This window comes from Poecilia mexicana, unplaced genomic scaffold (assembly GCF_051168715.1).
Source record: "Poecilia mexicana isolate PSO_F unplaced genomic scaffold, ASM5116871v1 scaffold_4, whole genome shotgun sequence".
NCBI classification, from domain to species: domain Eukaryota; kingdom Metazoa; phylum Chordata; class Actinopteri; order Cyprinodontiformes; family Poeciliidae; genus Poecilia; species Poecilia mexicana.
Window position 1 is genome coordinate 26,821,379 of NW_028263373.1, and position 23,152 is coordinate 26,844,530.

Here is a 23,152-nt window from a genome sequence, read left to right on the forward strand (position 1 = left end):
ATTTACTTAACATCAAACCTCAGGTATCAAACAACATCAACACAACTCTGACGCAAAAGAGTTTTTACTTCAGATCACCGACTGTCATTTGAGGTAAGTTGTTTTGGGGTTGTTTTTTTTCTCAGAAGAGGATTATGATTATGTTAAGGAACTTCCACATGTCAGCACTGCTTCATTTATCTCCTTATGGAGATTCCAGGGCCGTTCGGCAGATCATGTGCCTTTGGCAGCAGCTGTAGGTCTCAGACTTGTTGTTTGCAATCTGACTTCAGCACAGCGTCACTCAGTCCTAAAAATAACAGACGGACAGCCAGTCCTCCCCAGTGACTTAGCAAACATTTGCCATGTTGCCCACTCCATGTTGATCTTAGCCTTCGTTGCAATACTTGTGTTTTGATTCAAGGATGAACCCTCATTTTCAATCGGTCTATCTTGGGTGAGTTTTTCTTCTTTTTTTTAAAGTCATCTTTTGATTAATTTAATCTTTGCTCTTGTTTGTCCTATGACAAACAAGAGCAAAGCTAAACTAGATTCCTTCAGTTTTAAAGAGACCTAATCCAAAACATGCTTTTTTTTAAAGGTAATGGCTAGAATTGTCTATAAAGAAAGCTTGATTAATCAAAATAGTGACAAGAACTTTATTAGTTGGTATGATGCAGTTATTTAAAACTTTTAAGCTATCCTGAAAAAGCGGCTAAAAAATGGTTCTGCACTTCATTCGTTTTCAAAAATGAAAAAGTTTTGGTGGCATTTCAGAATCAGTTCTACTTGTATTTCCTTTATATTTATAGGAAAGTGCTGATCTGCTGACAGAAGAGTGTACGTTTAGGGATAAGGCTGATCATGGTGCGCAACGTGGACGATCTGGACTTCTGCCTGTCCTCCCATCCTCAGAGCATCCTGGAAGGCTTGCGCTTGCTCTGTTCACACCCCAAACTTGTGGATGTGACCCTGAGTGCAGGGGGAAGAGATTTCCCTTGTCACCGAGGGGTTCTGGCCCTCTGCAGCATGTATTTCCGCTCCATGTTCTCAGGGGACTTTGTGGAGAGCATTGCCGCCCGTGTGGAGCTCCAAGATGTCGATCCTGACATCCTCAGCTGCTTGCTTGACTTTGCCTACACCGGCAAGCTGACAATAAACCAGAGCAATGTGGAGGGCTTGATTTGTACCTCCAGCCAACTACAGTTTCAGACAGTGCGAGCTGTGTGCAGCCGATACCTGCAGAATCAGATCGACGAGACCAACTGCCTGGGAATCCTGGAGTTTGGAGAGATCCACGGCTGTCCTGAAGTTGTGGCCAAAGCGTGGGCCTTCCTCCTAGAGACTTTTGAGGCCGTGCAACAGGGCGAGGAGTTTCTGTTTTTGGGGAAAGATCGGCTGAAAGCTTGTTTGTCCGATGAAGGACTGAAAATCCGTTCGGAGTGCACACGCGTGGAAGCCATCTTGAAATGGGTCGGGCATCAGAAAGAGTCCCGACTGTGCCACCTTCCTGAATTCTTCAGCTTGTCACATCTGTCTCTGCTCAGCCTAAGTTACCTGACCGACACCCTGCTGAAAGACAGTTTGGTCCAGGCCTCCCCTCGCTGCAGGGAGGCAATTCAAGAAGTTTGTAGACAGGTTTGTGAGTGCATCTAACTTCCCTTTCATATTTCCCCAAAATGGCATTCGATTACTAATGACACTTGTTACTTTTATCTTTCTAGAAGCAAGATTTGGCACAAGAATATTCCGAAAGACTAAACTCTCACAGTCCACAACCAAACTTGCAAGAAGTACTGTTTGTGATGGGCGGACGTTCACTGGATGATGAAGATGATAATGATTCAGACGAGGATGACGACGCAGACCCAAGACTTCAAAGACTGCCATCCAAGAACTGTGCCTTCTACAACACAAAGACAAGTAGGGATATACAACTATCTACATTTCACACTGGCTTGCTTTCAGAATCTAACGCTTTAAAATTTGCTGGGAACAGTCTGTCGGATTCCTTAAAACTGTTTGGCAGATATCAGAGGTCATTAACTGTGCTGTTGACAGGAAAACGACTTTTGGAGAGCTATGTTTTGGATGTGACAAAATTGGATCATCCTCTCAGTTCCGTAAATGAGTGTTTTATTGCGACTGCTGATGGAAGGCATGTTAGAATTTTCTCAAGGGATTTTAAGGAAAAGATTGCTGCATCCCATTTTAAGACTTCTGGTTTCATGACAAGGCAAAATGACATTGGCCACAAATGGATTGTTTTGCCAAAAAAATTATGTTTCATTGCAGACTGCAAAGTAATGGCCACTTAATGGTTCTCGAGAACATTTTGCATTTTTGCCTAATTTCCTTCATACTTTTTAGACATTATTTCATTACTGTGTTATGTTATTTATGGAGACTTTTATCCAGTTCCCCATAATGCCTGAATGTGCCTCTGTAAAAATATTCTTCTCTGTTTCCCTGCAGAAAAGTGGCATGAACTGCCTAACTTCCCTAATCCCAACAAGTGGGGTTATGCCATGGTGACCCTAAACAATGATGTTTATGTAACAGGTCAGTTCAGCACCAGATGTTCAAACAAAAGACAAACATCAGATGAAAATGATGACATCTACAACTTTTTAAGTAAATTGCATGAGGTCCTCCCTCAAGAAATGGATTATTATATCAGGCTTTTGACAAAGTGCGTTTGTCTGTCTGATAAGGGGGCTCGCGAGGTTCGAACACCAACTCATGGTCGACCACAGAGACCTGGAAGTACATCATGAGAGAGGGGAGATGGGTTACTGTAGCACCAATGATACGGCCCCGGACTAACCACACGTCGGCAACACTTAATGGCGAGCTTTACGTAATTGGAGGTGAGAAAATATAAGTATATGTGTTACTATCTTACAGCTGTTAGCAGTGTTGAACTCTGACAAACACCATTTAAGCTCCTTTGCTCCTTAGTTCAATTACCTCTGGCCCTGCGGAGGAACAGACTACTAAGAATGTGTTTGCATTTCTTTCTTGTACCTTGCAAATGTTTTCAAACTGCTTGAATATTTCTACTTTTTGTCAAGATAAAAACCAACACCTTATGGTAGTTTATTAGTTTTTATGTGATACACAAAGTAGTGGATGATTGTTAAATGCAGGGACTCTAGCACTCCAAATCATAAGGCCAGAGCTACAGTGGTTGGAAATGGTTGATGTAGCTTATTGCAGTCAATGTCCAGACGTACATCTAATTAAGAATCTGTGACAAGACTTGAAAATGTCATGTTTTGGACCATCTTCATTCAATCTGTCTTAGCTTGAGCTTCTTCTGCAGAAAAGACTGGACACAAATCCATCTCTAGATCTGCAAAGCTGTTATAGACATATCCCAAAAGACTTGCAACTGTAAATGCCAGAGATAGCTGGTTCTACAATAAGACTCAAGGGGGCTGAAAGCAAATGCACACCACACTTTATAGATTGTTAACAGTAAAGAAGTTTGAAAACTACACATTCTTTTCTTTCCAATTCACAGTTATATGCTACTAGGTTATGTTGTTGTTTTTGGTCTGTCACATGTAACCCCAGGAAAATACATCAAAGATTTTGGTTGTCACATGATGAAATGCGGATAAAATTCAAGTGGTATGAATGCTTTTGCATGGCACAGTATTGTTAAGAATTACTGCAGTTGTTTTTATTATCCACGCTGTACTATTTCAGTATAATTCCCACAATTTTCTTTTTCCTGTTTTAGGCACGACGTCGGCTCAAGTTGAGGTTGAGCATTACGACCCTTACAGTAACACCTGGGCGTTGACGTGTCCTGCTTTAAAATATGTGACTAACTTCACAGCCACAGCTTGTTTTGGAAAGCTTTATGTGATTGGATCATGCGCAGTGAAGTACAATGCACTGACCATGCAGTGTTACAACCCTGTCATAGGTAAGGTGGATTTCAGCATCATATCACTGCTGTTAGACATAACTCGATTTCATCTGCAAATTTTTAAATTGAGCAATTGAAAACAGGGGGAAAAACTATTTTCAGCATAAAAAATCTGATAATTTGTGCACCCTTTTATTTTTATTCCTTATAGATGCCTGGATCAGTATAGGGTCACCTTTCATCCCCAAGTATTTGTCATCTCCTCGTTCCGTCTGTGTGGACGGGATAATATACCTGTTGGCTGATAACACAAAGAAAGTTTACTCATATGACCCAGAGGCAAACATGTGGCAAAAGGTGGGCTATTGAAATCAAACCAGAAACTACTATGGCAATAGAAATATGAAAACAACATTCAAAGCAGAACACCTTTTAAAATCCTTCAGTGTCAGTCAAAGCCTTGACTTTTTAATGCCTCCAGGTGCAGCTTCTTCACATGCTCCATGAGAATGGTGGCCTCGTATCCCTGGATGGAAAGCTGTATGTCACGGGCGGCCACTGGAAAGGAATGGAGGGCGACTACGGGGTGGAAGTGGAGGTTTACAACCGAGCATCCAACACCTGGGATGTGGAATGTTTCCTCCCAAGACTTTGGTTCTACAGTGGAGTATCCACTATATTCCTAGATCCATCCCAGTGGCCTGAACTTCCACCCATAGATTTGACATAGATGCCATCAAGGCCTTAACTGTTTCAGTTTTGGGGGTCAGTGAGTTCAGAGAGACATACCCAGCATATGTCTATTGTTAGAGTGAAAGTATCAAGTCAGTCAGAGGATGTCCTTTGTGCCAAGAATAGTGTGCCACATAATCCTCTGGAAATCTCAATGCATTAATGCATGCTTTAGTGCTCAACAGGTGTTTATCCTTTGCTTCATGTATTTGACAGCTGAACTCTTTGCTTTATGATACTAGTGAATATTTTTTAATGGTTTTTTTTTTGTTTGTTTTTGCAGAAATTGTTTCAAAGCATCTGCTTTGAGCATTATTATGAAGCATCATTACTCGTATTTGTTGCTACAAATGAACTATTATGGTTCTCCAAATAAAAGGAATTAATAAAAAATAATGTTTTCCGTTAGTTAAAGTCCCTTTAAAGGTTATAAAACATGGTGCTGTAATTGTCTCGTTTAATTTTTAACCCATTGGAATTCAGTAGTTTGGCTAGCGGGTTCAGTCATCCAATGGAATCAACAACTCTTGCATTCTGTTACCTTGACAACGTTGCTTGTGCGTGTGGTAACCATGGCGAATTGTTTGGCAGTAGAGAGCTTTGCTGTGGCTGCAAATGATTCTAAAGTTTCTTAACCTTATACCTACAGTTATTTTTACTTTTATTTGAATGAATTCTCAGAAGGTTTCCAGAGTTTTGTAGCAGAGCGCGAGCTAACTTTAAAGCAAACAAATTACTGAACGCTTAAAGATATAAAGCATTTAATGGTTAAAGTTGGAAAAGTTTTATAATGAGTTCTCGACGGGAGCAAGATGGACACTCACCAAGACTGGAGGCTGTGATTCAGGTAACATAACACTTCACCGTTTTAAACTGCGTCATTATTAGTAGTAGAGGTCTGTCGAATTGAACACGGCTCAGAGAAGCGCAGGTGTGGAGAATTAGGCTATTTAACCCTTGTGTCCAGAAAAGGGGACCAACCGACCCCACACACGCAAAACTTTTATCATTTTCCACAGTCCTCTACGTTTGCCTCAGTCTTTGCACGCACAAGGGTTAAAGAACTAGAAAGTTCTTGAAGGGAATGGCATGTATGATATTTCTGACTGTAGCTTGAAGCTTGTTTATGCTAATATATAAGAGTCGTTTAATTTAAAATTCAATAAATGAACAGCTATTAATCAATAATTAAACATCCCATCAATTAAATTTCCCGATAATGTAGAAACAAACAAAAACAGTTGTAACTGTTTTTGTTTTTTTGTTTTTGTTTATTTTGTCAATCCTAGTTTTAGGCAATTATTTGTTAGTTTATGTATTCTTTCCAAAAATGATTTGATAGTTTTATGACTTTTCGTATGCCTATATTATCATAACCATTATGAAACGTATGCAGTTATATTCAGAATAATAGACATGTTTCTTCGGAAGTATAACACTCTAAATCTTTGATTTCCAAAGCGCAAGTATATTGGGGACACTGCATATTAAATTCCAAAACAAAGCCTGAAGAAATCTATGCCTAATTTATCATTATTGGGAAATATATGTTCAGCTGTTAATAAATGTGGCGGTGTCAGCTTTTTTCTTAAAGAAGTCAGACATTTACTGTGCATAAACCTGGGAAAACACGCTTGAAGATTCAGGTTTCCTCTAAATCACTGAAGAATTTAGTTCAGCAGCTGTTTCTGAGAACTGCTTCACATCTGCAGTCGACCAACTGCTAACAGGTATTCCAGCTCAGGACAATTTGACTACATTCCAACATTCCTCTGCAATTTCTTATTTTGCCTCTGAAACAGCAGGTTTGATGTCACCCCTGGAGTATTTTTTTATTAGGTCTGAGGATTGGGCAGTAACATCAATCTTGTTTTTCTGGATGTTGGTTTCTCACTGGTATGTTTATTGATAGTTTTCCCCACTCTTAGAACTTCTCCTCTTTGGCAAAAGGCAACATGAACCCTTTTCCATTTTGGATAATTGATCCATTTGAATGGCAGTTTTCCATTTTCTTCCATGTCTTTTTGGTTTTAGTTTCTATTTTAAAGCATTTGAGAAAATTGCAGAGCAGCCTATTATTTTCTGCACATTTTTATGTTTTACCTTCTCCAATCAACTTTTTAATCGTAGCACACTGTTCCTATGAACAATGTGTGGAACAACCCAGAGGAATGCACCATAACCAGCATGTTCCACTTTGTCCTTAAATAAGGGCTGCCTGTTTGGAGCCTGTTTTTTCATGGAATGAATGAACTAATTGCTTAATCTCCACATTACTAATATTTCTGAACACGTCCCTTTCAACTTAATGATTCACTTACTCAGAATCAGCAGCATGCATGTCATGATCGTTGAGTCTGTTGGTTTTCTATTATTCAACTACAGCCACTGCTTGTTTCTACCAAAAATATCCAGCGCTGGCTCAGGCAGATTCAACTCTGCCTGAGCCAGAGCTGAATCTGGAAGAGAATCGGTGGAAGCAGTTTAAGATTGCAAGGTGACCTTCCAACCTCAAAAACTTTGGGCTCATCACAAGATGAGCCCATCATTTTGACATCAAAAATATCAGTGGAAACATGTAAAATCCTGAAAAGCAATCATAAAATTTTTTTTGAATGATGTCACGCCAATAAAGATTTTTCCACTGATTACAGAGAAGAATATAAATCAATTTTAAGATGCCTCTTTCCAAAAAAAATCTATGTATTTTTTAAAATGTATAATTCTTTTGCATAACCATCTAATTTCTTGGCAGAAATGAACTCTTTAGTTGAAAGAAAATCATTTTAGACATAAATCTGTCTATAATAATTTTGGGTAGTACTTGATATTGTATTTTCTTTCCCTTAAAAAGGAGGGAAAGACATGGAGCATAGGAACCCAGGAGGGAGGTTGAAGTGTCAAGGTTCATAGCCTCTAAATACGGGGAGCCTGCTCTAACTACTGTGGCACTCAATGTCCTTATATGTAATTCATGCCTATAATTATAGGAACATTTATTAGGTTTATCTTTTGTTGAAAGAGCATCATTTGGAAGGATTAATGTGTTGTAAAGCAAACACACTGAGGTGCAAACAGTTCAGACAGTATAAGCAGAAGTATTTCAGAGTGTTATATTACCACGGGACTCATAAACAAATTTGACACTGTGTAGAATTTAATATGTATCACTTATATTAAAAATGCTTTTGTCAACATGTCTTGAGCAACCAACAGTGGTACAAATTAAGTTTTGGAAAGTCGTTTAACAAAAACAAAACATGAATGCAAGAGTTTAATATTAATGAATGAGTTGGTTTTTCACAGTCCTTTTTTCAGCTTTACATCATGTTATAATGTTATTCCCTCATCAGAAATATACCTGGAGTATTGCTTTTATTCTTTCCTGCATGTTTGAGAAATCCTTTAATCTCCATGTACAACCACTGTGTAAAACACCTGGGTGAGCCTAGTATTGCCTTAGAAGACGAAAATCTTCCTCAGAGCTGCAGTTTCCAAACTTCCGCTTTGCAGAGCAACCCTCCCCTGATACTCCTCCACTCTGCTCCTTCAGACTAGTCAGCAGCAATTAGCAAACACCCTGGTGGAACTGCGCATCAGCTGAGCTCATTATACAATCTACTTCTCAGTGAAATGCTAGCAAAATTCTGCTAGAGGGTTAATAGAGGAGCCATGTTGTGATGATTTCTTGAAGGCGAAGTTTCAGAGAAAGCAGGAGTTTTTAAAGAGACAAAGGCCCAATTTCAAGGCATTAAATTACAAAGTTTTTTTTTTTTATGTATACAGCATTTTTATAACTGAAGTTAGCAGTTACTTGATTGTGCTACAAAATAGCACTATATGCCTGGAAAACACATAATACTTTACGTGATATGTTGGGCATAATGTTGTCATTGTAGAAGTTGAAGAAGACTCTGCTTCAGTCGGACAGCAGCTCAGGAGACAGAAGTCTGACACTTCAAGGGGATGTGGAAGAATCTGGAGCCACTGCTATCCCTATCGCCTCTCACATTTGTCAGACCATCGCCCGCAACCTCGCTGAACAGCCTGCTGGTAGGGAAGCAAGCTTCACTTGTCATTCCCAGACAAAAGCACTGACTATGTGTTGCATTAGTTCTGCCTCTCACACTTCTGTATCAGGTACCGTCACATGCAAAGCCTGACACCTCTGTACGCTTGGATCTGTTTCTCCAAACCAGGTGAGAGCGTTGAGGTTAGCAAGCTGGAGGAGAGCGGTGCCCTGAGGGAGCATTCTTCTCCTGGCCAGATGGACGACGACCAGCCACTAGTCAAACAAACCAGTCTCACAGAGAGGGTAGGAGCAACACAGGGCAGCAAGGATGTTTTAGGCCAAGGTTAAATTGTGGAATGTTATTTGCATTTTTAGAGTTCAGTGTAGCCATGCTGTTTTGGCTTAGTGTTTCTCCCTATATATACATGCTTAGAGCTGCTTTAAAAATATTAATGGTTTACACATTTCTCATTTGAGATTAGAAGTTCTTCCTCTCTCGTCGCAAATGAATGCATATAGAAATATGATCACAATAAACATCACTGCAGCACATTTCTCTCTAACAGGGATAGCCTTTTAGGTATGAATAAGCAAATAGAAGATTCAAGCCTGTTTGTACCTGTGAGAAATCAAAGAAGGGATTAACTCAGAACAAACTCATGTTTTAATTAATGCACTTATGCAAATTAACATATTTTTCTATGTTTATGCGAGTGATTGAATGTGGTAGAGGTACAATCTGTGCATCTATGCTGAGAATATGTCAGGATACATGTGTTTGTAAGTTCAAGTAAGAGAAACAAGCGGGTTATGAAGGGTCTCCTTGTGGTCTGCTCAGGTAGACTCCGACCCCCATTGGCTCCTGATATTCGGGGTCTCCCTTCACCGCCTCCCATGGCTGCTGCTCCATGTAGCGGCAGCTGTTTAGGAAGAAAATTATGAAGGTCACTGGCCTTCTCCCCTGAGACCATTGAAGAAAAAGATCGTTTTTCACTGGGTATAAAGCACCTATTTTGTGACAACACTACCCTCATTCTGCTTCTGCAGTTAGCAGATCTAAATGCATTCACCTATATTGTTGGTATTTTTAGATGGCTTTTAACAATACTAAAAATAAATAAAACAACCAAGTGTTTCTTATGTTTGTAGATGACGCTAAACCTTGAATCTGATTTAGTAGTTTTTAACAAGCCCAGAGATGTATAGTAATGTCTGCCCACTGTGTTTATGGCTTGTTTCCAGGTATGCTTCCATGCTGGTATGAATTCCTAATAAGTTTATATTATAAACAAATAACATAAAAATAGCTGAGTCTTAGAAAATTTAAAGTAGATTTTTATTATTAACTCTGAAATAGTCCAGGTTAGTTGTTGCCAGTCTTTTATCTGACCTTAGTTAAACAGTAGTCTTTTCAGTCAGCATAATCTTACACAGTTGTGTTTTGCAAAAGTATGTATACTCCTAATTTACTTCACACTTTGTAATGTTACAACCGCAAACTTGAATGTATTTTAATAGTTTTATGTGACAGGCCAAACTACATGGGTCATAACTTCAAAATGCTATATGGTTTTCACATTTTCTCACAAGTCATCTGAAAATGTGCTGTATGAAGCCCCTGAGTTGCCTTGTTTTTGGATTTGCCTCTTAACTGCTTTGTACATCCATGTACTGACTTGTCCACAAAATAGCTCAAGTTCAGTCAGACCGGATGGAGAGCATCTGTAAGCATTCATTTTCAAGTCTTGCTACAGATTCGTCATTGGATTTTCCCAATTTCAAGATGAAGTCACTTCCATGTTTCACCGTGTGAACGGTGTGTTCAGGGTGATGCGCAGTGTTTCTCTCCACATATCGCATTTTAGGTCATCTCACCAGAGCAAGGTATACTACATGTTTGTTGTTTCCCATCAAAGCCCGAGAAACAGGTTATCTTATGACTTTTCTTTTGTGTTACAGTTGCCATCCTAGAGGCCAGAATTGTGAAGTCACTAATTTGTGTTGGTCTGTTGCATAAAATTCTAAGTTTAGGAAAAGTTTATGGCAATGTTAGCGAGGCACTGTAAAGGTGGTACAGAGTTCCACATTTAGCTCATCACAAAAAAGCTAAAGAATACAGAATTTTCACAAAATGTTTAAATGTCATGTCTTTGTTAGAAACATGGCCTTCTAGAACCCTAGACAGTATTGAGGTTTGATATTTGCCAGTTGACAACTATCTGCTATAAAATTTGACCATTTGGAAACATATATCATACCAAATCCCCCAGTCTTTGAGCTGTCAGAGAACTATTACCTCCATACTGCTAAGCTCAAACTTGAACTCTGAAAGCATTCCTTCGTGCCTGGTAAGTCACTCTTTGTGATCTCTGGTGACCCCAGAAAATTGCTGCTGAGCCAGGATAAACCTTTACCTAGTTTGTGTTGCATAGCCTGATGTTTCTGTATCCTCTGTTACTTTCGCAGATACGCCAGTGTGCGTTTTCTCATATGAAGCAACCTACTGCCTACAAAACACTGCAATATTACAGTCAGGTGGATAAAGATGATTTTAGATTAATTATCTCTGACCCCAATTGCCATTTGCCCAGTGCTCTCTAGAATCTTTTTACCCCATTCTTTCTTCAGAAGATTCCTGCCAAACACAAGTAGATAAAGTCAAATTTTAGAAATTTTCTCTGTCTTCTTTCATCTTGCCACCGTCTGTTTCCAGCCTGTATTTCTTATCAATCCAGTTCATTTAGGCTGCAGTTTAACTGGAACAGGTCCAAAACATCTGTCGATGTGAATAGTAAAAATAAGTTACCTTCTCCTCTGAGAGTAGGCTTAAAAGCTTCATTTTGTTATGAAAAGCAGTTCAGTAGAACATATAGCCTTTTACATAAGGCTTCTCAAGTTACCCGACTTTAAAGTCAAGCATTTAGCATACTTTCTAGTTATTTAAACATGTCTAAAACATATGAAACCTTGAGTGAATGGCCTGCCTGTGTGGGTTCTCTATAGCATTGTCTTAGATGGGGGCCATTCGTGTTAAATGCCGCAGGACTCACTGGCCACGTGCTCGTGAGTGTGCGGCACGTATTATTAGTTCACTACATTTACATTGATTATTTGTACCGTTTGCACATCATTACCGCAGCTGTTACCATGCATGACCAAAAAGTTCACTGTATTTTGACACGCTCATAACAGTTGCCCCCTCCTTCCCTCCCTCCACTCTCTCTGTTTGTTATCCCACATTGTGTAATTATAGTCAGTGATGATACATAAACAGCTTTCACAATCAGCTGGGGTTCCTTTGCAGAGTCAGCACCCAGGGGACAATATGGGGGAAGAAAGGAGGGGCTTATGTTGTTCATGTAGGATAGTAAGTTCTTCGGGCTGCTTGGGGGCGATGAACATCCGCTCCAGCTGTGTTTAGGAATCTGACAGATAGTGCACTCCATTAATTCCCTTTATTAAGCCTCTGGGCTCAGGCCAAGCCAGAGAAAACGATTGCAGCTGTAACCCTTCGCATGCCGACTGCAAGCCTCGGCCAGATGTCACCCTTGGATAGTCTGACAGAAAGAAAGGGAACCGATGTTGGTGATGGCTTTCTGAGTGTCCCTGGAAACAGCAATACAAAAACAAACAAAAAAACAACATGGATTTGTTTTTTTGGAGAGGACAAGGGGGGAATTAGAAAAGCTTCACAGATCTGCTCTTTTCATTAAACCCAGCTCAGTGTTTAGATAAACTGGACCGTTATCAGATCTGTAAGAGAATATTGTCATCACGACTTGTTAACTCGATGGATTGGATTCTTTTTTTTTTTTTTTGATCTTCCACATGGGCAAGGCAGAACATTTTGGCTGAAACACCAAAGCTTTCACAAGGGCCTTTAAAATGATTCTCTTGTTGCTTGTTGGCAGTTGAATCAAAGCAGGATTAGCCCTTGATGTTGTTTGAAATATTTATCAAAAGAGACAATACAAGGAGTGGCACAAATCATAAATATCAAGAAATATAAAAACCTAATGCAAACCACATTTTAACGGCCCTAAGAGTCTTGCGCTCAAGAAAAGGACGCATGAGAATGAAAAAAGTGAAAGGAACCCTAGCTAACATATGGCGGCATAAAACACGCCATGACTTAAGGGGCTGTTTTTGTATGAATTGTGTTTTGAACATTATTACAGAATGGCACTTGGTGACCTCATGGGATCGGGCTCAGCTCACTTAAAGGAGCCGTCGAGGCTGTTCAAAACTAATTGTACTCTGAAGCGGATCATAAATAGCTTAGGGCTCGGCAAGCACACTTCTGGGCCCCCACTAAGTCCTGTAAGCCCCCCTGCGTCAGGGCAGATGGAATGCTGAGATTATTGGTTTCTCTCTTTTGCCTTTACAGTCGTCACTTGACGGGTGTGTTGTGAGAAACAGTGAGGTCACGCTCATCGAGTGATGCGGGGGGATTCGGTTTAGTGATGCAAGACAACCAAGTGAAACGATGCTGTCCACGGAGGACTGTTAGCACTCCCCCCCTTGGGATCTTCCTGCACAGAGCATGGCTAATCTGCAGCAGCCCCGGCCTCATGCTTTACTGCCGAAGGGGGAAAGAAACCATAAAAAAGCGTCATCTCTGTGGTGTGTGGAATTGGGGCGAGGCTCTGGCAAGACGCTCACACGCTGGTGCTGCCGTGCATGAAAAAGGACAAACAACCCTCCACACCGAGTTAGGGCGGAGACCTTTATGAGTTGCCGAGGATACCTGGTCACCGAGTGCACAAAACGTTCTTTATGCTATTGATTTGAGAAATTCTCCTGACAATTTGCACTGCATGACCCACCCGGTGTGGAACCGAGTGATGCATCCAGACATTCTGTTTTCACTACTTTAATTTGCATATTCTTTGCATGCAAAATACAAAGAATAGTTAAACCTGTGTTTAGCTGAAAGTTACTGTTCCAGTTTATACCTTGTAATCAGAGGCGTCCACAGACATTTTGGGGGGCAGGTGCTCAAATGGAAATGGAATTATGTTGTGCAGAATTACAAATATGTAAGGCACTGATAATATAGGCTTTTAAATCCAGAAATGCTACTTTTGGCCACATAATTTACACTATAAATTGAAAAAGATTTCAAAAGGGCACTTTTTTTGTTCAGAGCAAAAAGGGCAGGAACTCTAGCAACTCCTAGTGTCTAATTGTCCCTGCTTGCAAAATCTTGTTCATGATAGTAGACCCAATTCTGAAATACTGTTTAAAGCTGCAGTATGTAAAAGTTTTTTTTCTTTTTTTTTTTTTACATATTTATTGAAACTGTGTCTCTCTGTCATGACAGTATGGCACAAATAGTCTGTGAGAAAAAAAATCAAGCTCCCCTGCCTTCTCCCAGTGCTAGCTAGAAACAACCAATCAGAGCTAACCAAATCAGCGCTGTTTTATTAAGTCATCTCAACACCATTTTTCCCTGCCTGCTTGAGTCATCGGCAACAACAAAACAACCCATCTCGTTAAAAATGACTTTAAACTGGTGCGCCATAAGTTTTTAAAACTTTTATATCCCTTCATGGTGGTAACAAGCAAAGCCTAATTTTATGTATTTATCATACTTCTGTTAATAGGGTACTACATTGTTGGATTATTCCAAGATTGTTTTTGAGTCTTGTTGGAACTAACTGATTGCTTTCCCGATGTTTTTATTCTCTTTCGTATTGGGCAATCTTTTTTTTGATGTTGTTCCGACACCTCAAATACATGAAGTCAGAAGACAATTCTTGAATTAAATATCCTAACCTTTCAAGGTACATATATAAAATGTGGGCTTGTCAACAAGTCAGTGTTGCTGCTACAGCTTTTCCAAGACACGCACAATCAGTGACTCTTTACACAACTGTTGTTTCCAGGAGTCCCTTTTAGAACCGCAGCTGCCGAACTTCTGTGTATTTCAAACACCGCCCATGTTATTCCTCCCTGCCCGTTCCCCGTGGCTGTCACCTCAACAACGGGCAGTAAACATTGCTCTTATGCTCTCTGGATCCTCATAGAAAAACAGCTCAGCCTCGGGCCAAGTGCGTGATAGCACCTAATGTAATTTGTAGCATAAATGTCTGAAAAAGGGCATATGAAAATGTGCGAATAATGCTGGCAACGTCATTGAGTCCAGTGTCGAACAGTGAGACCATTGTCTTGACTCTCTTGGAGCCTGCTGGAGAGATTAAGCATCCCGAGAAGAGACGAGGTACAGAAGAGAGTAGAGAAAGGGGCTGAGGGTAGGGGGGTCTCAGGACTGATTTGAAAGGTTTAGATGGTGGTTAGGAGTGTTTTGAAGGGGAGGGGTCTCCCTCTTGTTCAATCTCTTCCTCTTTTTGTACATGAGGAGTCAGCAAGGGCAGTTGGAGGCACACAGTGTGTTGTAGTGCTCTGGGGCCATGTGGTTTCTATTAGTGAGGACAGGGTGTCTGGCACCAACACAGAGAGTGGGTGGTGCAGAGGGAGCCGAGGGCGTATTAGGTTGAGGGGTTACAAGACATCGGGATTTTAAGATACGAGAGAATCTGAGATACTACTGTGAGAAGTAGAAGGATATTTAAATAATTTTAAATGCATTGATTGAAAAAATATCACATATTGACACCAACATACAATCATCTATGTATCTGTGTTCATTGACTGAAATTATTTGACAAATATAGTCCATGGTTTGGTGTGCTTTATGTTTGCCTAAAGTTAGTTTTGTTTTGGTGAGGGTTTTCGTCTTGAGTTAAAGAAACTCAGTGTTTTGACAGTTTAGCAGTTTTCTGGAAGTTAGTTCCAGATCTGTGGTGTATAGAAGCTGAATGCTTTTTCACTATGTTTGGTTCTGATATCAAAACCAAATTACAATTAAACTCATAATCCATTGTATCAGACATTATTTTTACTCTGCCAATAATTTTGTTTCTAATATGGAAAAGAGAGCGAAATCTTAAAGTATAGAAAAACAATGTGAGAAATATTAAGTTAGAATTTTTTTTTTATCATTTCCCCTCTTTTTAAGAACATATGGTGTCAAAAACTTCCCAAATAATTAAGTAAAAATCTTCACTGGCATTGTGTAGCAGTCAAACCCTTCTTGCTTTTACTGGCTATCTTTTGACATGCATGTTTTGAGTTGTATTCTGATTATTTCACTTGGGGGATGAGCTCCAAGTACTCAAGACATATGATGACTGTGTCGCTTGAAAATGTTTGATTCAGAAGAAACATGTTGGTTAAAAACAAACAAAAAAATCCTTTAAGCTTTACAGGCACGAGTAATTTATGTTTTGACTGTAATGCTGTTTGAAGCTTATCTGCACACTTCTTAAGTCATTAATTAACTGTGATAAGTCACACTTCTTACTTCCATTTCACTGGCTGCATCACAAGCTTACTATTGATTATTATGTTTTATTACTGCAGTATTACTGCAGTATCACTGTTTTCCTACATGCAACCAGAACACTCTTAACACGCGTTACATCATTCCCACCTCCGACCTCAGACTTCCGAAATAACTTCAACACAGCGGTAGAAGCAAGAAATCATTTAAATACAGCATGTCTGACAACATGAAGTTAGCCAAGAGAACTCAAAAAGCAACACATCATGCCCTGATCTAATACATTTAATAACAAGTGAGAAGTCTTGAACTTTTCTTTTGGACTCAATCGATCCACAGTGAGAGCCATTATCTACAAATAAAGAAAACATGGAAGAGTGGATGAACTTTCCCAGGAGCGGTCAGCCTAACAAAATCCCTTTGAGAGCACTGACAACTGAACCAGGAGGACACAGAAGAACTTAGAACAATATCTAATGACATGTCGGCTTCACTTGCCTCAGAAAAAAAGAAAGAAAAAGAACATAAAGTTATGTCTCAGATTTCGCTAAAATTTAGTCTACTTTACTGTGGTTCACGTCTTCAATTAAACTAGTGATTCTAGTTTAATTGTTTATTCCTGGTGTATACTTATTCTTTGTTATGCTTAGACAAGTTTCCATATTTTCTCTCCCTCGCTCCTTGTTGCCACGCTCTCTTTCTGTCTCTCCCTCTCTCTCACTCCTCAGCCTGCCTTCTGCTCTCTCCCTTCACACCTGAACCCGTTTCTATCAGCCATCTTGTTCTTTGTTCAGTAATCAAGCTCCCAGTATACTTACAACTCATTCTCAGTCAGTCCTTGCTGGTTCCTCCCATTATTTTTCTGTTGTGCTCTGGCTCCCTGTGTTCCTCTGAATTTTTGTTCTTCATTTTTTCATTAAGTATTCATAAACAACTCTCCGCCTCTGCTGCTCTTGCATTTAGGTCCTACTCCGCCACAGCACCATAACAAAGACATTGCATTGGAGAACTCATGGAGTCAGAAAAGATGAAACTGTCTAATTCACCTATGAATCGGTTTTAAGTAGAAATACATGTTTGATGCCGTTTGAGGTTATTTAGAAGCGGGATAACCATGGAAACTTAATTTGCGAAATACTTGGATTATTTTAATATGGTTTAATATGGTCTGGGTGTTTTTCCCCTCTTTTATGCTACATGATCAAAATGATCATGTAGCATATTAAACTGTTTGACAGTAAGCAGATAGTGAAATAATATGAAATGCATTGATTTATACCATTACAGCTGCATTGTTGTAAAATAATCATTACTGTAATTCGGCTTCAGGGTTACACAAATATGTGTCCATTTATTGTTACTTCATCACTTTTGGGACATAGCTATAAAGAACAATTTTTATCAAAATCAATGTTGCCTTATTTCAGACCCCAAAAGCAGATGTTTACAATCAGTCAATGAGCAGAAAAGTTCTATGATTAGATAGTCATTTGAAACACACGTCCTTTTTTTTTTTTCTTTTTTTTTTTGGTTAGTCAAGTTTATTTGTATACCGCATTTCATTAACAAGGCAGTTCAAATTGCTTTACATGAAAAACATAACACAATAACCACTTATAAAAACAATAAACATTGCGTTTTGTAAAATACTATCATCAAAATCAAGAATAATCATTATAAGCATATATTTTGTATATTCCAGTTGTTTTTATTCAAAGTGATCTGTAAACCATTATTAGTATTAGTATTAGTATTAGTATTAGTATTAGTATTAGTTGAGTCCTTAATTATTATTCTGTAATTTATGGAGAACCTATTGCAAACTTTTCCACTTAGGACAATAAATGATGATGATTTTAAAAATTTCTCTGTTGATTAGGTTTGCACATTTACTTAGTTTAGTCAGTCTGAGCAGTCTATCTACCAAAGTGAATGTAGGTCCATAATCTGCCCAGTAATAAGGTTTCTTCACTAATGTCAGTTAAAACCTGACCTTTAGTTGCTGCCCAATAGCTAAATGTTACTAGTTTGCCAGTGGTAAAGGTTAGTTTGTTTTTATCTTCCTCTGCAGGCCTACCCGTACTCAACTGAGCTTCAGAAGCGTATTGAGCAAGATCTTAACATTGTTATCCAGAAACAGACTGCTCTGCTGCAGGAGGAGCGGAGCCGGTGAGTGACAGGCACTTTGTGCTTTACCTAATAAAGAAACTCCTCATGTTTTTGTGTTCAAAAGTAGCATGCACTCAGTTATTTAAAACGTGCTTAAATGCTTCACATCAGCAGTAGTTGTAACATAGTTACATCTCTAATTTTTAAGCAACTATGTAGCCTAATATTAAATAAACCTTGTATAAACTTGTTTTTCCTTTTCCAAATTGCCTAAAAATATTACTCCTTCTTAAGTTTAGTTGCATACAATAAAAATGTCTTGATCAATATGTTTATAAAAAAATATATTGAAAAACTAACAATACTTTTCTTTCAAATTCACTGCTTCATGCTGCTTTACCCCATTAAATTAAAATAAAATACAAAGTAGTTTCCACTTGTAACACAATGGGAAAAACTTCAAAGGGTATGAATAGTTTTGCAAAACATTGTGCATGTTAAGTCTGTTCTAAATGTAATTCCGAAGCGTTCACACACAACGTTGAAACTTAATCCCATCCATTCCCCACATTTCACATTCATGTAAACATTGCATCATCCCATAAAGCCAAATGTGTACTTGGCCGTCTCTCACACTGTTAAATATAGGAGTAATCATGTGGCAGACTTTATTATATCAGCGTGGGCAGAGTCGGAGAGAACTGTGTGAAGATTTTGTAATCTGTCAGATCTGGTTGATACTGAATATAACTTGACACAGTGCCACACATGTCTGTCATCTAAATGCATTCTACTTAGAGAAGCTTCAAGAGAGTGTTTTTTTATTATTGTTATTTGATATGACATGTTGTTTGCAGGAGTGCCAGCCTAAGCCAAGTCAACTCTCTGCTACGGGAACAACTGGACCAGGTAGACATTGTCAACAAGGGCCTAATGGAGAGCTTAAGGAAGGTCCGCGAAGATGCTCAGCGGTTTTATACTCGCCTGCGCAGCGAGAAAGAGGTGGGGGGAGGGAGCACTTAAATGAAGGGCTTGAACTTAAAAGGCAAAGGGAAAGTTCAAGTTCACCCCTTAGTGCTGAAAAATTGCACAATTAAACTCCTGCCGAGTTCACATGGGGTTGGAATTCCATTCATAGCCAGTTTCTTGAATTTACTCTCGTTCCCTGTTCATTTTTTTTCTTTTTTTTTGAGTTGTTGTTTCCTGTGAAAACATTCCAGCTGCTGAGAGGGAGGGAAAAAAATTGTGCAAACAATCCAGCTCTCCTTGCTGTAAAATGTTCTACATCTGTGGACTGAGGGAAATCCAATTAGCTCTAAACGTGCCAGGGCGAGTCTAGGAGTTCCAGCGTTTGCATGTGTTTAGAGATGACAATAAAATGGAAACGTTGCAGTAAGCAAGCCACAACAACTACTGCAGGCTTTTTCTTCATGAGATCCCGGCGTTGTGTCTGCAGACGTACGCCTCCCGGTCGAGTCGTGAACAGGCTCGTGTCAGGGCGCTGTGGCGCCAGGCCGCCTCCCTGCGGAGCACTTTCACCCAGCTAAAGACTTTCACTGACAGGTGAGTGGGGCGCGGAGCCAGAAATTCTCCAGCAATTTTTGGGTATGCGAAGAGCCCCCACCTCGTCTGTGTTTCACTCTCACGACTGCAACAGCATCTCTGATCAAAGGATCAAAGCGGAGCAGGTCATCAGGGTGAGCGTTCACCCCACCCCCGCCGCTTATTCTTTCCTCAACCGGGACAGATGGCTCAGTGTCGTTATTCACTGTAAAAATCATCTATCAGAAGAGAATTTGAACTCATAAACCCTTGAAAGCCCCTTAGCGTTTAACTACCATAATAAGTGTTCAGAACAGTGTTTAGCTTTAATGATAGTTGCTCATTATAGTAGCTGTTTCTCATCAGATGATTTACAACAGTTCAAAATTACCCTGATAAAGAAATTAATTAAATTAACATTCTGGCTCAGAAATTTTTAGCTCATTTGTCCTTGCACTGCAAAAACATTCTAAATGTTTATGTCTAGTTTCTATTGCAAATACAAAATAGCTCCTATATTTTGCAGAAAAGTTGCTTGTAATTTAGTTTTGTCTTATTTCAATTGTACCAAGACATTTGCTTTAGAAACTAGACTAAAAATACCTGGTTAGATTTTGTTTTTGCAGTATGTCAGTTCAATAGTTCAACAATTTTTATGTATTGTTCATAATCATATGACTCTTTCCAATAGGGCGCTGTCTGATATGCGAAGTGAATGTGCTGCTGTTAGTCAACTGCTGCATGCTGCATGCCAGAACTTGGAGACCAGAGTACCAGAAAAGAGTGGGTCGGAGATGTCAGCACTGGAGATGCAGCTGAAGGACAAACTGAAGGAGACCATGCAGCTTCAGGTTTCCTGGGATGCAGAGAAAGTTGAACTAAACTCCAGGCAAAGCCATAGCAGTCTTTCTACATGGCCATATTTCTTCAAAGCAGTTGCATCACACTTAATAACTTTGGAAAGCCCAGAGATGCTAGAATATTTTTTAAAATGCAGAAACAGGAATCTGTAATTTGCTCATCTGTTTGAGTCTTTAACAGACACAAACACAAATCTAATCTTTTTTGGTGCCAATATTTACCAATCCTGCTTAATCTACAAACTCAGGCTCAGTCTTTCCAAGGTTTTTTAAAAGCGTTGATGCAATGTCGGAGAAAAATTTAGGGAGTATGAGGAAAAACTGAGCGTCACAAGGCTGTAGCTGGAAACCGTTGTTGAATGTGTGTGACCTTCACGTTTCAGGCAGTGCAGTGTGAGAACACATGAGAATCTAGCACAAGTAGCTAGCAAAGAGATACATATTCTTTTTTTTATCTTCGTTTTTATTTTCAGTTGACCATTTTCACTTTATCAAGTTACAAGCCCAAACTTTTCAAGGTTAAGTTCTCTGCAAGTTCCAAGCAGCTCAAGGACATGGATATGTATGTCTAGATCTTGACCCCGGAGGGTTCATCATTCTAAACCCTCCATCTCCATAGTGAAGCATGGTGGTGGAAGCAGCATGCTGTGGGAATCATTTTCTTCAGCATGGCTAGGTACTCTGGCCAGAGTTGATGGAGATAAATGCATGACAATCCTTGAAGAGTTCGGTTGAAAATCTGAGGCAATTTTTACATTTTTAAACTGATGTGACTTATTCCCTCGGTCCATTCTGACTGAGCTTGAGCTATTTTGGGAGTAAGAATGGGAAGAACATTTCTCCCTCTTAATAGGTAAAGCTGGTAGAGACTTGAATACTTTTGTAAGGCACTGCATATATATATATATATATATATATATATATATATATATATATATACTGCATACTAAAAAAATGGTAGTGACTTTAGTAAGTATGGCAGATGTGCCTCTATCCCAACTTGAATGTGTTACCAGCCTCAATTTGTAGATATTTTTCTAATTGCATAAAGAGGATTATCGAAGATCATCTTCTTCATTGAAACTGCATTTTGTGAGTTTAAGGTTCTAATTAAATAACTGTGTTAGAAGTAGAGTTTGTTGGGTGTGCTGTGGTGGCGCAGGGGTTAAGCACTACCCACATATGGAGGCCTTAGTCCTCAATGCAGCTGTCACACGTTCAATTCCCGGCCTTGGCGACCTTTGCTGCATGTCTTCCCCCTTCTCTCATTACCCAATTAACTATCAAATAAAGGCCACTAGAGCCAAAAAAATATAAAAAAAGTAGAGTTTGCAGAACATGAAGGTCTCACATTGAATCTGTTCTGAAAAAGTAACTGTCATTTGCAGACTTTATTCCTTCTAGCTTCTGTTGTTCCAGTCCTTTTTTCTCTCCTGAACACTTCAAATGGGAGACAACCAAGAATGTTGATGTCTTTACATCTCGGATCTAAGCTACTTTTGATCTAATCATCAAAGGTCTTTGTGAATTCTACAATTTCAGGTGGAGAATTTGATAGTGTTGATGGTATTACAGGAGAACAATATGCCAATCTTTTAATTTGTACACTGTTTGAGAAGGTGTGTGTGTGTGTGTGTGTGCGTGTGTGTGTGTGTGTGTGTGTGTGGGTGTCTCTGTGTGTATTTTATATTTATTTGTATGTGTCTCGTTTGCATAATGATCAATTAGAATCTTGGAGCTGACGAATACCTTGAACCACTTCCAGAACCAGAACAGTGAGAAGGATGTGAGCTTTCACACCATGCGTGTAAATCTGGAGAAGATGGTAGGACACTGGAGGAGGCAAATACATGGGCAGTAATAAGGGCTAAAATTGGTTTGAGTCTGTACTGCAGGCTTGATGAACTCCACAACTTCCTAGTCTAGAGGGCTGCAATCTGGGGAATGTCAGACTTGCCCCATGCATGTTACTTATCTAACCTAAATGCTTTCCTGCTTAGGAGATGATGAGAGCAGAGGATAGAGCAGAAATGGCAGGAGTTCGCACTGAGGTTCAAGCCCTGCAACACATTTTATACCAAATACATCAGGTCAGTACAACATGACATAGGCTGTAGCATGCAGTAGTTCTAGATCTCAGTTCCAATTTTTTTGCTGATTGTTCTTTTTCCCCTTGTTTATATCTACAATGGACGCAACAAGACTTTTGTATGAACGGTTTATGTTCCCAGAGGGACCAACATTCGCAGAAGAACATCTATGTCTTACATCAGCGCATTTTTTATAGAAATGCTAATGGACGGAGCTGTTTATGGATCAATTTTAAAGTTTATTCAGCAGTGGGAGCCGTCAGTACTGTCACAAGTTAATAACGAAACAAAGGAAGCTTCACAGTTCTCATGTGACGTCACACTTCCATGAACTTTGTAACTGACAGCCATCTTGGTAGGCAGTTGCTATGACAACAATAAACAGCCACAAGTTTAGAACTAGCTAAACTTGTAATTTTATAGGTTGCCTATTTCCTATCCAACCTATAAAAAATATGAGTGCATTACAATTATTACTCAACTACAATTTTTGAGTATTCTACCCACCTATGTGTAATACTACTCACTGACAAACTACCTTCTTCAGGCTAAGACAGACATGAGGCCCAGATGTGTGTTGCTAGATGTACTTACTCTGCTGAC

General features: G+C 39.4%; 2 protein-coding genes across 2 annotated transcripts in view; both read left to right on the forward strand.

The window, feature by feature from the left end:
* The first annotated feature begins 82 nt into the window (after positions 1–82).
* klhl30 (kelch-like family member 30) lies at positions 83–4,987 on the forward strand. Its single transcript, XM_014999101.2, has 8 exons — positions 83–436; positions 792–1,617; positions 1,704–1,902; positions 2,455–2,541; positions 2,694–2,849; positions 3,728–3,916; positions 4,071–4,216; positions 4,341–4,987. Exons 2-8 carry the CDS (start codon positions 844–846, stop codon positions 4,587–4,589), a joined length of 1,800 nt encoding a protein of 599 aa, XP_014854587.2. The 5' UTR covers positions 83–436; positions 792–843; the 3' UTR covers positions 4,590–4,987.
* A 107-nt stretch (positions 4,988–5,094) lies between these two features.
* crocc2 (ciliary rootlet coiled-coil, rootletin family member 2) overlaps positions 5,095–23,152 on the forward strand; it is a 48,562-nt gene continuing 30,504 nt past the window's right edge. Inside the window, exons 1-9 of the mRNA XM_088005134.1 lie at positions 5,095–5,438; positions 8,491–8,644; positions 8,791–8,906; positions 18,020–18,117; positions 18,915–19,059; positions 19,514–19,620; positions 20,291–20,488; positions 22,188–22,284; positions 22,460–22,549. Of these exons, the coding sequence (XP_087861260.1) occupies positions 5,382–5,438; positions 8,491–8,644; positions 8,791–8,906; positions 18,020–18,117; positions 18,915–19,059; positions 19,514–19,620; positions 20,291–20,488; positions 22,188–22,284; positions 22,460–22,549 (1,062 nt within the window). The 5' untranslated portion in view covers positions 5,095–5,381. The remainder of the gene's footprint in view (positions 5,439–8,490; positions 8,645–8,790; positions 8,907–18,019; positions 18,118–18,914; positions 19,060–19,513; positions 19,621–20,290; positions 20,489–22,187; positions 22,285–22,459; positions 22,550–23,152) is intronic.